This window comes from Lynx canadensis, chromosome A2 (assembly GCF_007474595.2).
Source record: "Lynx canadensis isolate LIC74 chromosome A2, mLynCan4.pri.v2, whole genome shotgun sequence".
Taxonomy (NCBI): Eukaryota; Metazoa; Chordata; class Mammalia; order Carnivora; family Felidae; genus Lynx; species Lynx canadensis.
Genome location: NC_044304.2, coordinates 85,868,336 through 85,886,182, shown reverse-complemented (window position 1 = coordinate 85,886,182; position 17,847 = coordinate 85,868,336). Strand labels below are relative to the sequence as shown.

Here is a 17,847-nt window from a genome sequence, read left to right as displayed (position 1 = left end):
TTGTAAAATTGTATCACCGAAACAAATATTTTCTGGATACTTAAATCATGGCCTTGGTTACAATTGTATAAAACCATCTAAATGTAATTTGAATACTAGAAAATAATATTAATTTTATATATCTGTATTCAAAATTTGCAAAATTCTTTCAGTTAAATTATAACATTAAGTTATCACTGCAACCGTTTGAAGTTTTTTGCCCAGTTGATAAATTAGAACACAAACAACTTTGGATAGATTAATTTGTTTGCCACAAGAAACTAATAATTGAACCAAGGAATAGAATTCAGATTTTTTTTTTAATTGTCATTTGTATTACATCATGTTGCCGCTGCTTGGTACAACTCTGTCTATAATATATTGAAAAAAATCTTTAATACTCTTAAGAACAAAGGTTATATTTTATTTAAAACTTACACATTATAAAAATTAAAACAAATAATGTTTAAAAGTATGCCTTAGGACTAAAGCATGGTCCACAGAATTTTCTTACTCTGTTTCTCTTTTTTAAAAATTCGGGACAGCAGATGAAATGCAGTATACAACGTTACAAGGAGTGTTTTGAGAGTCTTATGGATTACTTGAGAATCTTTTGGATTCTGGCTTTCATACATTAACACTTAACAATTATGCATGTTTTAATTAGAGGCAAGTTATATCTGAGTGAACAGTTAGAATTTAAAAAAGCTCTTTGAAATACAACTTAATTAAATACAGTTACTAAAACTAGGCTAATGAAGTATAGGCTACTAGGAATTTGTTTCCAAAGCAATTATGTATTATTCAGATGGAATGGAGGGCTTCTAAAATGCCAGAAATTATTCTATTTATGTCTTCTGCATCAGCCTTCTTTCCATTGTAGTGTTAGCAAAACTATTTTCACAGAGCCGTAGTACAGCATGAAACGGTAATCTGTCCCCTAGAAAAACTGATTTCTCCTTTGGTTAAATACAAATGAATGGTATGTCGTTACATGAATGAAAGGTAGCAGCGGTTGATCCACCTGATTGTCCTACATGATTAGGACAGCTAATTCATACAATAATGAAGAGATTGCCAGATTGTTATCTGGTAGGATTAATGGGGCTGATTTTTTTTCATATTACGTCTTATAATGGCTTTCATTTAAGCCATTTAGTGGATAGTTCCATTTCAACATGTCCATCCTCAGAAAAACAGTTTCTATTTTTCAGGGATACATGAATGTACTTTGACCTGATCTTTCAAGATATAAAGAAAAATGGTGATGTAGAACTTCTTCTTACCCTTGTACATGTTTTTACAGAAATATGTCAGAGGAATGGCAAGTGAATAAAAAAGAATAAGCTTTGCCTTTGTTTTTCAGAATTGAAAGATATCTCTTTAGATCTGTTGAGTGTTCACATGAGAGAGAAAGTAATCAAAGACTCTCCGAAAGAAATAGATGAACGCGGCTACTGTGTCTTCTTGGGTGATCTAAAGCAAAACACTTAGAGGAAATATCAAAATGTATAGGTGGAATGATTATAGAGACCATATTTATCAACTGACTCATCATTTTGTAGTTGAGGAACCAAAGCCCAAGAAGTCACACTGCTAACTAGTCAGTGCTTAAAGCCATGTTTTGATTTAGCCAAGGGCTCAGTAAATAATTCAACAATACTCTTCATGTGCCTATGATAGATGTTCATTCCCTGCCCACATCTCCTCAGCCCACATACACACTCCTATAGTTTTCTACTCAAGCATCTGCAAATCTTTGCTTGCCCCCCCACCCCCTCAGTGGGAACAGAAATTTGCAGAAATGAACGCCTTCAAGCAGTGACCATTGGTGTGGGTGAATACTACCCTTGAGAAACAGCAGTTCTGAGAAGAAGTGAGCCGCACTTGCCCACCTGGTCTTTAACACACCTCCTATTGAATTCATTTGTTTCCATGTCTCCTTTCTCCACTCTCCCATTAGTGTGTCCTGGGATCACCTCTCACATGGATGATCTGTGCTTAAATCTTAAGCAAGTGTCTGCTTCTGGGGAATCAAACTAAAGGTAGTGGTAGAAACTTGTTCTCAAAGACCTTGTCTGTAGAGGATAAAGACAATTAAGCTGGTAACTCAACAGCTCTGTGAGGAAGGCAGGTTTGTTCAGTAGTCCCTGTAACGTAACTTTTGATGGACCTCCAACGAGACATTGAGGACAAAGATGATCAAGATACTGTCTCTCGCCTTACAGGGCTCAGACGAGTGAACACAATATAGTGTGTTAAGTACAAGGATTGAGGAAGGGGGTTTAGCTGATCTTTGCATCATTAATTCCACACAACAAACCAGTGAGGTACTTACCTAGTGTTTTTCTCTCTGATATATAGAGGAGGAAAAAATCAGGTCCTATGAGAGGTACCTAAACTTTGATTTGAAGTGGGAACATTAGAAAAGTTTTCCACAACATGAAAAGGTTCATGAGCATCCACGAGGCATGAAAAGGCTTTATTCCAAAATCCTGAATAGGAAAGGTGGCATTTCCCCCTCTGCTCTAGAATTTCTCCCAAACACCTTTTCTTTCTTGCTGTGTTTTCTACCTGTAAGAGGAGCCAGATCACACGTAGTTTACTCTTAGCTCTCCCTTTGCTCTTCCACCCGCACTCAAGAAAATCTCAGCAACTCTTTCCTCATGGGAAGGAACATCCCTTATTCCATATGCTAAGTTGTAACTCTAGCTTATTGTTTAGAATTTCTAGTTTTGTTGTTGTATATAGAGTTATCTGTTTTTTTTTTTTAAATGTAGAAATCTCCTCTCTGCTTTAATAAGGTGGGCTTTTAAGACTATTGCCAGATAGAACTTAAACCTAATAAAATATCCAGGCTGAACAATGATGTATTAGCCCAAATTGTCACCTCATGATGGAAACCAATTGTCTCAATAGAGGGGGTTGGGATGGAGAGGAGGAAGGGAAAGGAAATCAACAAGCAAACTACCATGATATAAGGTTGATTAAGTTTTTTATCAATTTATTATTTTCGAGAAGATCATATCTATCATATATTCAGAGAATTTTCTAGCATTTAATGATGTAATACACGTAAATGCCATTCACATAATGGACACATATAAAAATCTCTTCTCCTTCTTCTTTCTGATACTATTATAGCCCCTTAAGTCCAATGAAAGATAAATTGATTTAATTTACCAGCTTAATAGTCTTTGAAGCTCTGATTTTTGCCAGATTATTTTATACTCACTAATTCATTGGCCCTAGTGTGAGTCTTTATGTTTTGTTGTTAGTATGATAATTTTCTGAAGTTTATAATGATTAATTTGAAAAGGCAGTGCTAGTATTACAATTGGATAAAATTAACACGACTCTGTTACTAGGACATCATATACTGTTTTGACGAAGAACTGTTAACTTTGATCATGAGTCAAGAAAATCTGTGGGCTGTCAAAGTCAATAGGAAGAAACATAGAAAATAAAATATGTTAGTGGATTAAATTTTAATGTTTTAGATGATTATACCCAAAGCTACATTAGAGTTATAGATTAAAGGAGATTAAAAAAAGTTCCTCAGCATCATGGATGTGGTTGTACAATTCTAGGCTGAATTTCCTGGGAGATTTGGTAGCTAAAGAAAATAATATATTTATCTTCAGATATTCTACTTTTGCTTTTCTTCTACAGTTTAAATAATATATTTATCAATATCATTTGGAGCACTAAAAACACCTTACAGGCAGATTCTTAGTAAAGTTTATCAAATGAAGAAATATACTGCTACAGCTCTCACTGTTTAATAGGAATTGATCTTTGAAGTTCAACAACCAAGAAACTCTAAAATCACAGTCCAATTGGAATTCCTCTTTGATTTCCTATAGAGTGAAAGTGGTCTATAGTTTACTTCAAACTTTTTTAGAGCTATGTACTTTTTCTCTACCCTGATGCGATGTATGGGTGCACACGTGTATGTTTGTGTGTATTTTGCTGTTATTTTTAGTCTAGAATTTCTAGGAGTTCCTTCTAGGCTTATGTTACTCATTTATTCATTTATCTGCCCATTCAATAGTAGTTCATACAACATTGCAGTCCTTGTATAACCACTGAGTAGGCACATAATAGAATGCTGTTTCTACTCAATCAAAACAATTTTATCCCTCCTTTTTTTCAACTTAGTTTTTGATTTCTTTTATGTAGAACTGGTGAACATTTCCTTTGGTGAATATTACATATATTTTTTTCTCATGTAGGATGATATTTCCAATTTTGTCACCAGCCTCATAGTGTGGCTTGGGGTTGGAGTATTTGAGCATCTTTGTAGTTAGGTAATTAAACATAGTGAGGACACCTGAGTCTAGTGTCTTTTGTTGTAAAGACTCGTCTTAGATGACTTTGACTCATTGATTGGTTAATGTGCTGGGGCAGTTATTAAGGAATACTTCAGTTTGCTAGCAACATAATGGCAACTTAAAAAAAACCCCACAACTATAATATTACAAATACATAATAGCAATTACCCAATGAATACATGTAAAATGTGTTTGTGAAAAGTAGCAGCAAGTTTTAAAAAGCCAAAGTTATTTTCCAGGTCTTTCTTCTTCAATTAGGTTAAAGAAATTACTATTAAATTAAATTCACATTTTAGGGGCACCTGTGTGGCTCAGTTGGTTAAATGTCTGACTCTTGCCTTGAGCTCAGGTCATGATCTCACAGTTCATGGGTTCGAGCCCAGCATTGGGCTCTGTGCTGACAGTATGAAGCCTGCTTGAGATTCTCTCTCTCCCTCTTTCTCTGCTCCTGCCCCATTCGTGCCCCCCCCAAATAAATAAACTTAAAAAAAATTAAATTCATATTTTAAAACAGATTGTAAGGCAACATTAAAAGAAGAGACAAGACAAATGAATGTGTCTCAAAGATTATTGGATACTCTTTTTATTATTAGATGAACTTCATAGGGTATCTATGGAATTCGATGTCTCTAAAAAGTTGATTATTATATATTCATGATAACAGTGCATGAGAGGGGTTAATACTTGACTGGGCATTAAGAACACCTGTTTTAGATTCAATTCAACTGCTGTTCCTCTTAGCTTTCAAATACGCAAATTGAGATAGATAATACCTTACTACTTTATTTTTTTTAAGTTTATTTATTTATTTTGAGATAGAAAATGTGAGCTGGGGAGAGGCGAAAAGAGAAGAAGAGAGAGAATCCCAAGGTTGATGGCACAAAGCCTGATGCGGGGCTCCAACCTCTGAACCATGAAATCATAACCTGAACTGAAACCAAGAGTCAGCATTTAACCAACTGGGCCAACCAGGCGTCCCTGTACTAGTTTATTTTTCACAACCAGTCTCAAAAAAGCACATGTATTTAGATTTCTAGCCTTAGGCTAGGCATGCGTATAAATCTCAGTATGTATTTCTTCTTATGAATGAATGCTGAGAGTCAGAGAAAGAATAGATGATTGGTAGTTTTCTATGATAATCTTTGAAACCATCTTAGCAATATCAATCTTCTTTAATAGAAGGTGTTATATTCAAACATATAATAAATATTTGTATAGTTATTTCATTTTTTATTATGCCACTAATTTTTTAAAGTTTATTTGGTTTGAGAGAGAGAGCGAGAGAGCGCACTCGTGAGCAGGGTAGGGGCAAAGAGAGACTGAGAGAGAGAATCCAGCTATCAGCGCGGAGCCTGATGTGGGGCTGACATCATGGAGCCTGGCACAGGCTCGTGAAACGTGAGATACATCCGACATTAGGAGTCAGACACTTAACCGACTGAGCCACTAATGCAACTGATTTCTAAAGGCTGATGAGAAGCTGATGTAAAGAAATTGATAGAAATCATCTTAAAAAGTTTAGCTACTTGCTAATATAATAATAAAATATTAAGTTGGCAATAACAGATTTTTTTTTACCTTTAGTGTATCAGAACTATTAGAAAAATACAAATTTTTTTTATATGTGAGCTAAGAAAATTGTGATTTTTTTGGCCTCTTTGATTTTTTTCTTCTGCTAGATATGCTAGAATTTTAAATTTTAGAAAAGAGAAGAAGCTTTATGCCAGAATACATCTGAGTTTTTATACCACACATCTTTTTTGCAAACCACCTGAATGTGAATAAAGAGAAAATGGACACACAGAAAGGGAAAGGGATGAGGAAGGAATGGGTCTTCACGGATGCAGGAGGAGTTGGCATCTGGGACACAGAGAGTGGAATTAGGCCTAGAACAGTTATGTTCCCATAATGCCACCAAAAGAAATTGACGTTCTGGCAAATAGTATTGACTGTTAGTGACAGGAAATTAGGATGAAAAAAGGAAAAAAAAAACACTGTAGGGAGTGTGATGTTTGTGTCAGTACTATCAGTTGTAAGATTTAGAAACACATTCTAACTAGCATAAGAAAAAAAATAATAAATTCCGTAATTGAGAGCTAGTAGAAGTAGCCTCTGCCACACCACGATTCATTAAACCTTTCAGTTTTTGCAACCATAGCTACTCCTGAAATCTTCCTAAGAAGGGAGTAGGGAAATGAGATAATATCATTGGATAGATTTAGGCACCTGTTAGTTTCTGTGGTCAGAGTAGTGTAGTGTAATTTGCTAGCCAACTGAATCACGTGGTTGGAAGAAACAGTTTTCCAAAGACAGTAGGGTTTCTGAGTCGGAAACAAACAAAGAAACAAAGCAGATCCTCATGTTTACTAGTTGTTAAAACATGAGAACCACTGACTTACTCTATGTGAGGGCTGTTCATGTAATTTTCTCCAGCAAGATGCCACAGTGTGGCTGTTAGGATAGATGCATAAACTTTTGGTTTAATTTAAAGTTGACGTTTCTCCAGTCAGGAGTGTGTGAGGATGAAGGCGTAAGGTCCTTTTTATTATCTCTTGTCATATGATGTGAATGTGGGTATATCACATGTCTTCAGTCCAGTAAGCTGGTACCACCAATCTCCTGATGCAACTCTGATCTCCATCTTTATTTTTCCTTTTTATTTTCATCAACAGCATGCTTACATGTTCAAACCTCAAACAAATATAATGACACACAAATACTTTTTTTTTTTTTTTCACAAAAACCACTGTCTTTAATATACGGCTTTAACCACTTTGAACTCTTGTTGGAAATATTTGCTCACATTCACCGCCAACACACGCACACATGCATGCACACGCCATCACACATACACACATAGGTTCCTAAGTTCTTTTATTCACACAGTGCCACAGTGCAGATTATCACATCCCACGTACCATGGTTGACTTGAGCACAGTCAACGGCAGTGGCATGTGTGTTTACCAGGTCAGATTGTGATAAAGATATATTGATCAGAAACATAAATTATAACTGATTTGGGCTAAACAGTATGGATCTTGGTGGGCAGGAACCATTAACACAATTCATTTATAACAAGAGTATCCTTAATAGTCATCTGATTGACTTCAGTTTTGGAACTGAAGAGTGATAAATACTAAGACTGCGATTTTCTTGAGAAGCAACTTTAGCAGACAGTATGGTTGCTCAGAATATGTCAGGCTGTGGATCAAGTGCAGAGTCAAGTGTACAGCCAAGAAAAGAGAATTGGTAAATAGGACACGAAGTTAATCTCTATTTGAATTTTCAATGTGTCATATATTTCAGATGTTGGCTATAAAATCTCAATTTTCAGTTCCAATATTTAAATCTTTTCGCTGGCACCATCTTCCACGTGGAAGCTTTGTATTTATGCTTCCGATTTTTAACATAAATTCATTCTATTCATCAGAGGCCAACTTTTATAGGAAAGTGGCATGCAAGGGACTGTCACTTGCAATATACACGTTGAAGATGGAATGGTCTATTTTGTCCAGATTTAATTTTGACTCCCAGTAGACAAAGGGATACTGAAGTAATTTATCTCTCAACTTGCTAGGGGATGTTTTCAATTTCAGTAAGCAGCAGCAGTATATTAGCATGGAACATTTGGGTAAATTTGTTTCAAGGAGATAATAAATAACTAAACTACTTGGTTAAAAATCAGAAACAAAACAATTTGTGCTTGTCATCTGGTGGTGCTTAAATGATGGAAAATAGCTCTCTAAAGGTTTAGCTAATCTGTGAATCTAGTTTGAGGCTGTTGCTGGCTTTATCTTATCACACTGCATGTAATACCCTAAAATCCACTAAGAATCTTTGTATTTGAATGCAAATACCTTCCAAGATGATGTTAATAGTGTGCATGAAAACATCTAGCCAGAAGGATAATGGAGAAACCAGATGACCCAATTTTGCATTCTGTGCCTGTGATAATTAGCTGGTATGCCATACTTTTACAATATTAAAAGATACTGGTACAACTATATATTTTTTGGAGGAGGGACTGAGGGAATTTTGAGTGACAGGATAGGTGAATGAGTCAGAAACACACCCACACACCCACACATACATGCTTGAACTGATTGTAAACAGAGGAGGAATGTTTTAACTACCTGAAGTTCTTAACTCTCCTATTTTGAAACCTGCGAAAGTTTTGGTTTGGATGGTCATGGCATTCAATGATACTAAGAGATATTCCTCATCTAGAGCAGACGAGAGGAAGTGTCTCAGCGCCTCAGTCTCTTGCCACATAGGAGTCAGGAGGGCCAGAATTTGCTTCCTACGGCCAGGATATGGACAGTCTTCACTTTCATTTCTCCAACACGGTACAGAGTTAAGGTTGCCAAAGTACTGTTGAACGAGTGAGGTGTGGCTCCCTCTGTTGGTTGGGAGACCCCAAAAATCTGCTGTACAAAGTCGAAGTAGGATTGAGGCAGGGGACAGCTGATTGATCAGCTAAAGGAAGAAGGAATCCAGCTGATACTTCCTTTTTATTAATTCTGACCCCCTCATTATAAAAACATTTAACTGTTTTTATACAATTACGCCTCCTAATTTTCTTTTAGTACCGAGTTAACCTTAACCAAAATTTATTCCTATCAAAGAACACCGGAACACAAAATGTGGGCTGGTTTAGCGTGTCTTGTCCTTTATTCCTAAGAATTGTCTTTTATCCCAGTCCCTTTAAGATTGATCTGATTTCAGCCTGATTTAGTGTAACATAGCTACACACATCTTATATATTTTCACGTAGCAGAAGAGATAGCTATAAATGAATCTGATAGGAAAAAGAATTATGACTCCACCAGCTTAGGATTTTCCTCTAGCTTATATTGAAAACGATTCCTGAGCCATTCTGAAACTCTAAACAAAAGCCACGGTAAAGCAGATCACTGTAATTTTCTCTAAGAAGGCATGAAGAACTGAGAGTGGAAAAAAATATTTATGTATGGTTATACAAATTAAATGTTCTGTGAATGTTTGCCGCTTATTTTAGTATCATAGTGCCACATAAGTTGTGCTGGTTGAAAAATTAAATGCAGTTACAGTTTCCCCAAATCCTGATACCCTACACAGATTTATGCTTACTAAAGTGGATCAGTTGAACTTTTCTGTTAGGTAAAATAAGGGAATAATGGAATATGCTTGCTATCAATTCAAAGCTTAGGATTTGGGAAAGTGTATTTATAAAAAGAAATGCACCTAAGACAAAAGCTGTATCACATATGTTAGTGAAGAAGAAATTTTGTTGTAAGGCAGGGGGTGTAATCAGGTGCACATTCCATTAAGGTCTTGTTCTCTTACTAAATCACAACAAATGTCTAAGAACACATTTGATTAAGTACTTAAAGTTCTGTTGTTTTTCTATTAAAAAGTCACACTTTGGTTTCCTTTTCATGTATTTATTTTTTAAAGTTTATTTATTTATTTGGAAAGAGAGAGAGAGATTGGGAGGGGCAGAAAGAGAGGGAGAGAGAGAGACAATCCCAAGCAGGCTCTGCACTGTCAGCCCAGAGCTCGACCCAGAGCTAGAACCCAAGAATGCTGAGTTCATGACCTCAGCTGAAACCAAGAGTCAGATGCTTAACCAACTGAGCCACCCAGGTGCTCCTCCTTTGCATTTATATCTTGACCCTGTAAGAAATGAACATTGTATAAAAGACCTTTTTAAAAGTAGGGTTAGAAAATACCCAGTTACAATGAGAATGGTTGTTGTATGTACAGTATTATTTTATGACTAAGGTTTTTCTTTTCAGTTTACTGAATACAAGAAATCATTTTTGGGGATCTCATATCTTCCGAGTCTAGAAAGCCTTGTGCAGATACATAAAATTTTAAAAAAAGCTTTGCAATACACATTTTCAATAAGTTTTAGAAGCAATATAGAGTTTCTAAAAGAAAAGTAATAAGATTTTATATAAGATACAGTATCATAACAGAAGGAAAAACATTTGGAAATTCTCAAATAAACTTAGATTTTCTTCACTTGAAATTTAATGTAACTTCACCTTGTTTTCTAGATTTCAATTTTGTAAATATAAGTAAGGAGTTGGCAGAAATAAAGTCTAAAATGAAGATAAACTTACTCAATATTTTATCTTTGGATGGAATCCACATTTCAGGTTGAAAATTGTCTCTGAAGTATAAATTATAGAGTTTGCAAGAAGGATCAATAAACTCGTAATTAGATCTGGGACTCGGGTGGATTCAAAAGATTCTCTTATGTTGTGTATGTGATGAATTCTGATTTTGTATTTTAACTTTGTTACAGAATTTATGCTGTAAGAAATGCTTCAGAAATTAGAACTTTTATGCATGTTAAGATTCTTTAGCTACTTAAATCTTTCTAGAAGAATTAAAGGGTAATTTTTAAAGTTCTGTTAATTGTAAATGAAATAAATTCAAACTCATGGCTTCATTCACTATTATGAATTATATGTTCTATCATTTATTAATATAGTCTTTGGTTTGTTTCATCTTCAGAGAGATCTTATTTTTTTTTTTTTAACTGTATTCAATCTTTTTTGGGGGTAAGAGAGGTGGAGAGAGACAGAATCTCAAAAAGGCTCTGCACTGCCAACGCAGAGCCCAACTCAGGGCTCAGACTCATGAACTTTGAGATCGTGACCTGAGCTGAAACCAAGGATCAGGTGCTTAACTGACTGAGTCACCCAGGTGTCCCAGAGAGATGTCTTTTATAGAACTAAGGCACTCTTGATATATTTCTCAAACCAAAAAAAGGAGGCAGATTTTGCTCTAAATAAATTTGAGAAACAAAACAAGATGTGTTTTACTCTTGGAGATTTAGAACGTGCATTCATATACAGAGACTCTGAAGTCAAAAAGAGATGACTTTAATTAACTTTATTATTTATTCTAACGTCATAGGACCATAGAACATTTTGGAGATGGGGTGGGGTGAAGGGGTATATATTTTAAGAAGCACTAATTTATTGAATTTTTGACTAACTTCCTTTGTTTTTAAATGTGCATTGTTTTTCTTTCTTTTTTTTTTTTCCTAAAGTTTATTTTGAGGGTGACAGAGACACTGTGAGTGGGGGAGGGACAGAGAGAGAGAGGGAGACAGAGAATCCGAAGCAGGCTCTTTGCTGTCAGCCCAATGTGGGGCTTGAACTCACAAAACCATGAGATCATGACCTGAGCTGAAATCAAGACTGGGATGTTTGACTGAATCACCCAAGCACCCCTTATTGTGTTTTCTTGTAATAAAATTTTAGAGTATCCATGTTTTAAATGTTAAAGAGACACAGAAAAATGTGTTTTTACATAGTGCTCAGGTTACTACTGAAGACATATGGAAGATGGATTTTTATCTTCAATCAGTTCAGGAGAAGAAAGGAAAAGGAAATCAGTATAAATGGAGTATTCTGACATTGTATAGAACTAGTCTTGAAGCCTCAAGGAATGAAACTTTTAAATTCCTTGACAATCATTTTGTTCATTTTTTATCCTTTCCATTTTCACTCTGATGCAATTTATGTCCATAATTTATAGTTATGGCATATTTCAGCATTATTGACGGCTGGCAGAAATGGGTGTATACATTTATTCTTCAAGAGTCAGTGCTGACCCACCACTTTGGTACAATAGCAAAGTGTTAGTTTGTTAGACAATCTCATGCTTTGCCTGTCTAAGTATTTTTTTTTAATTATTTATTTTTGAGAGAGAGAGAGAGAGAGGGAGGGAGGGAAGGAGGGTGGAAGGGAGGGAGGGAGGGAGGAGGGGCAGAAAGAGAAGGAGACACAGAATTGGAAGCAGGCTCCAGGCTCTGAGCTGTCAAGCCCAGAGCCTGATGTGGGGCTCAAACTTGCAAACCACGAGATCATGACCTGAGCCAAAGCTCCACGCTTAACTGACTGAGCCACCCAGGCGCCCCTGCTTTTGCTATCTGAATTCAATTATTCTTGATCCCTTTTCTGAACCTCATGAAGAAATTTCTGCCAATATTGTGCAGATGTGCTTTTCTTTGATCATTTCAACATGTGATATATGTATTTTTTAAAAGTCATGGTGTCAGCAAAATATTAAGCCATATTCTTACATTTTTTTTTTTTGAATTATTCTCTACAGTTTCATGATTTATGGGTGTGTGTGGGTGTATATATAACTTTTTTGCTTTATGAATTCTTCATTTTTTCTTGACAAATGGTTCTGACACCTCTATTGAGATACTTCATCCTCAATGCAAGATGTACTATTAAATATCACTGATATAGTATTTTAATATGTTTTTCAAAATATTGGCTAATCTTTATGCATCTTTGTGGAGTGTATTGTGAAAAGAATTCCATGAGGGGTTTATTATTTAAAATATGCACAAAATGTATTCAGAACTTGATCCAGTATATTTTTACATTTTTACTGAAATCAGTAAAGCACTCTTCTTTTCTTTTCTTTTTTTTTTATAGAGCAATGAAGTTGTCTACTACAATGCAAAGGATGATCTTGATGTGAGTATTGGAAGTTTTACGTTATATTCCAAGGTAAACTGAATTATGCTTGGATGACTGGCTTTACAGTACAAGCTGACCTAGCACGTTGAGTTTTTCAGAAAATGATCTATAGCATAAACAGAACTACTGGTGTGACCCAATGAGGTAATGATGAGTTGTAGTGCTTAAGTCATCTCTAACAAATTATCATTGGCATCTTCCTAGGTAGAAAAGCTATGTGTTTCTCAGGATCTGAGCTCTCATTGCACCCTGTCCAGACCTCAGCCCACAGCACTGACTGTGATATTCTACATCCCTTAGCGGTATGGAAGACAGAGGTTGGATCCCATCCATCTCTGTAAGCCTGGCGCTTATTACCAGGGTTACTAGGCAGGTCTCCTCTGACCTGAACTGCTCTTACCAGAGGGGCCACTTATTTCACGTACAATGTGATTGACATCCTGGAAGCTGTACAACAACTGGCCTTACCTGGACAATCTTTGAAGCATAGTAGGTGTTCAGGAAGCCCTTTTAAATAAATGACTATAATGTACATAGTCCAATGATTTTCAAACATGGACTATTTTAGCACAAATAAGTTACTTCTGACTTATGATTATGGTGGAAGCATTTGCAAAATAGCCAACAATTCGACCCTTAAACTCACTTAAATTCTCATATATTTGAGAAATATCTCTATACTCTTAACATATTTATCCAACAATGTGCGTTGAGGGCTTCTTATATTTTCAGTATTCTTATGAGAGCTTAGGATATGTATCAGTGAACAAGTCAAACAAATGTCAAATAATTGTTATTTGTTCTTCACACTCTTTTTATCTGACTCAAAAAAATGCATTTGTATGCTTTTATTTAGAATTGTCTTCCAGAAAATAATTTAAAAACAAACACACAATAGATATGGTTTGTTTGAGATGCCACCCACCTTTTCAGGTTGTAGGACCAACTGAACTACTCAACACCATGGTTTATCGAACACTGAAGAAAGTGGACTGTTTTCTCCATTTAATAAATGAAGAACTTGGAGTGTTTTAAAAAGTGTTTTCTTTTTACTAGACATAGGTGCTTTGCCAGTGCTAACTATCCTCTTACGGTAAATATATATAATTATGATTTCACATGTGTATATATATATACATGAAATATATATATTTATATATGTGTATGATGTCATTTTAGTTATGTAGGAGGTATATTAAGGACAAACTGATGGCTCATACAAAACATTTTAATAGTTAATTGTTTGGTATCCAAGTGGGCATTATTTTTGTACATTTTGTCTCACTGTTGGGATTAGTATTTGATATTTAAAAATTGTACAGTCATTAAAATATATATGCAAAATCCTTATCTTTCCTGGTAGGAAGTTAGAGCTACTACAGCACTAGTTACAGTTTTTTAAAACATTTAGTTTGTAAAAGTGTAACAAAGATTTCATAAAAAGTAAAGCCAATGGATTCACATGCTGGATCCAACCTGCCGGTCAACAAAGATGATACTGTTACTGATGAGCATAAGCTGAATGTTACCTAAAGATGATACTGATACTGCAAATATGTTTTTCTTTCCTCTAAACCAATTAACTAAGTCATATTTTTGATGTCAGGTAAAATAGTTTTATTTAAGTCAGGTTTTCTTATTATTTAGAAAGTTATATTTTTTTATTTAAAGTTTTTTTTTTTTTAACGTTTATTTATTTTTGAGACAGAGAGAGACAGAGCATGAATGGGGGAGGGGCAGAGAGAGAGGGAGACACAGAATCGGTAGCAGGCTCTAGGCTCTGAGCCATCAGCCCAGAGCCCGACGCGGGGCTTGAACTCATGGACCGCAAGATCGTGACCTGAGCTGAAGTCGGACGCTTAACTGACTGAGCCACCCAGGCGCCCCGAAAGTTATATTTTTATTTTGTATAGTAAAAGTGAGTTTTCTTTGTTCAAGATTTTAACAATCATGTGCACAAATGTAGATACAACTGGGGCTCCTGGGTGGCTCAGTCAGTTAAGCATCCGACTTTGGCGCAGGTCATGATCTTGTGGTTCATGAGTTTGTGCCTTGCGTTGGGCTCTGTGCTGACAGCTTGGAGCCTGGAGCCTGCTTTGGATTCTGTGTCTCCCTCTCTCTCTCTCTTTCTCTGTTCCTCCCCCTCTTGCACTCTGTATCTCTCAAAAATAAATAAAAAGGATTTTAGAAAAAAAAAAAAAACAAATGTAGATACAACTTTTTAGTAAGTACCATCCCAGTTAATATTAAGTTGCCCCACTGAATAGTACAATAGTATAATTCATAGTCTGCTTTCACTATGCTACTAAGTTAGCAATGTGTCCATGATAAGTGGAACAGAGTACATGGGTTGTGTACTTGTAATACTTGAGCTGTGCTCTGTGCTTAGGTTTACATAATTTGCCTACAGAGATGTTTATTCATATATTAAAATAAAACTCCATGTAAGAGAGACAAGGATTAATACAAGTGAACCTATTGAACTTATCATGCTTTTTTTTTTATTTTTTTTTTTATTTTTATTTAAAAAAATTTTTTTTTTCAACGTTTATTTATTTTTGGGACAGAGAGAGACAGAGCATGAATGGGGGAGGGGCAGAGAGAGAGGGAGACACAGAATCGGAAACAGGCTCCAGGCTCTGAGCCATCAGCCCAGAGCCCGACGCGGGGCTCGAACTCACGGACCGCGAAATCGTGACCTGGTTGAAGTCGGACGCTTAACCGACTGCGCCACCCAGGCGCCCCAAACTTATCATGTTTTTTGCATTCTCCCATCCCAAAGAGTCTATACTGTTACCATAGGTTATAAATGTATCTATAAAAAAGATGCATTCTCTTTCTTCAACCAAGATATGAGCTTTAGCAAGTTAAATCAAGACTCTCTAAACAGCAAAATATCAACTTGCAAATTTAAAACTTAAAAAAAAAATGATGCTCAGAAAAAAATTAAAATGATGCTCAGAATTTCGAGAAACTATTTTCACTTCTTTATATATAAATAATGACAGTGCCAGAATAATTTGCAAAGAAAATTGTATAGTAGAAAGAGGGCTGAAACAGGAATCAGAGGGTTTGATTCACACTCCATTCCACCCCTAAAATTGTACTCACCCATACAGCTTTAAAATATATTAAAACTTCAACTATTTGCCTCTTGGGTAAGACATGCTACAGGTGATTATGTGGTCCACAAATTTCATTACGGTTCAGAGTATTCCTGGAATACTGGCCACAGGGTCAAGTTTGCTAGAATTGTACTATTTCATGTGAATTGTTTGAAAATTTATTAAGAACTGTAGGATAATTTCATTTTATACTTCACTAAAACTTTTTATTGGGGAATTTCAAAGTGCTTTAGATATGAGAATATTATTACTCTTGGAAACCCTTAGACACTGAATAAAATGAACCACATTTAATGATTAGTGTATTGGTTTGGCTGTTCTAGAGAGACCTAAAGTAAAAGTGGCTACAGGAAGACAAAAGTTCATTCTTCTCTCATGTGAACATCTGGAGGTAAGGCCTAATGTGTCAGGTCTCAGTCTTCCAGGCCCCCAGGTCCTTTTCTCAAGTTTTCTTCTCTCTTCAGTTCAGTGTAGCTTTTCCATGTTGTGATCCAAGGCTGCTGCTTCAATATATATACAGTGATTTTCGCCTTCTAGATAACAGAAAGGAGGCAAGTGTCGATAGAGGACATGCCCTTTGCCTTTAAGGGTATGTTTGGAAATTGTACACATCGCTTTTATTTGTATCTGATGTCCACAGCTTAGGGACTAGCCTGGCCGAGTTGAATCAGGATGTAGAATAGAATCCTCCCCCAACATAGGCATGCACCCAAACAAAATATGGGGTTCTATTACTAAAGAGAGAGTAGAGAGAACACTAATTGGGAAATAATTAGCAGCTTATGAACATACCTTCAGTTTGCTCATCTTGACGAATTGAAGTTAATTCCAAAATTCCACTCACTTATCTGAGTGACTTCTATCACTTAAAGATAGTCAAAGTCTCCAACTTGGAACTGAGGAGAAAATTCTTTTTACAGTTAAAATGAATATAAAGTGATATGCTGTACTATTTTTTAGTCCTCCCGCATGCATGCGTTTTGATCACCACAATCAAATTGTTTTCTGTAAGGGAAATACTTATTATCTTACAGTGAAAGAAGTTAAGAAATGTAAGCAAATGTTGCACTTTGATATTCCACTTATGCTTTTTAGTAGTTACACATTTTTTTGAAGATTTTTGCTGATCTGTGGAAATTGGATGGTATAATTTACAAACCTTACCAAAAGTTTTGCAATGTAGGTGGATTTAATTGACTCTGATACTCACAACTTTATACAAACAGTGCTTGATATTTTATATATCAAATGTTCACAAATCATGATGCCATCTCATTGTTTTGATTCGAATTGGCTCACCATCCCTGTTCTTTGTCCTGTTTTTTTTTTTTATGTACTGATTTAATTGTGTGTAGTATTTTTATTGCTCAAACTCAGAAAGCCACATTCATTATTAAAATCTGGTGATTGGAAATTGTAGAATGTGAGTTTTATCATCACACACATCAGCAGCTAATATCTAATGAACAAAGGAACTAATTAGAATAGTAAATATTGAGACGTTATCCATTAAATAAATTTGTCCTCATTTATTTGAATGATAACACAAATGTTTGAAAGCTAAATAGAGTTTCTCTTTTAAATGTTCTGCCTCCTGAAGGAGACTAAAGGATTCTAAATTCTGAGCCTGTGGTTATTATTTTTAACTTTTCCTCCGGTTCTGCGTTAGTGGGAGAGGATTTATTTTTCTGTCACCGTGCCTAGTGGGATGGTGGTCATTTTCTCCATTTTATACCATCATTTCACTCACATCCATCATTTCGTTTCCATGCCCATGACGATGATATGATTTTAGACATTTTTCTCAAACATTTAAGAGCTATTAAAATGGTTTTACAGGGACGCCTGGGTGGCGCAGTCAGTTAAGCGTCCGACTTCGGCCAGGTCACGATCTCACGGTCCGTGAGTTCGAGC

The 17,847-nt window shown here is 35.7% G+C and overlaps 1 protein-coding gene across 1 annotated transcript in view; it reads left to right on the top strand.

Moving 5' to 3' along the window:
- CACNA2D1 (calcium voltage-gated channel auxiliary subunit alpha2delta 1) overlaps window positions 1–17,847 on the top strand; it is a 494,736-nt gene that overhangs the window by 289,097 nt on the left and 187,792 nt on the right. Inside the window, 1 exon segment of the mRNA XM_030307860.1 lies at window positions 12,764–12,805. Coding sequence (XP_030163720.1) covers window positions 12,764–12,805 — 42 coding nt within the window.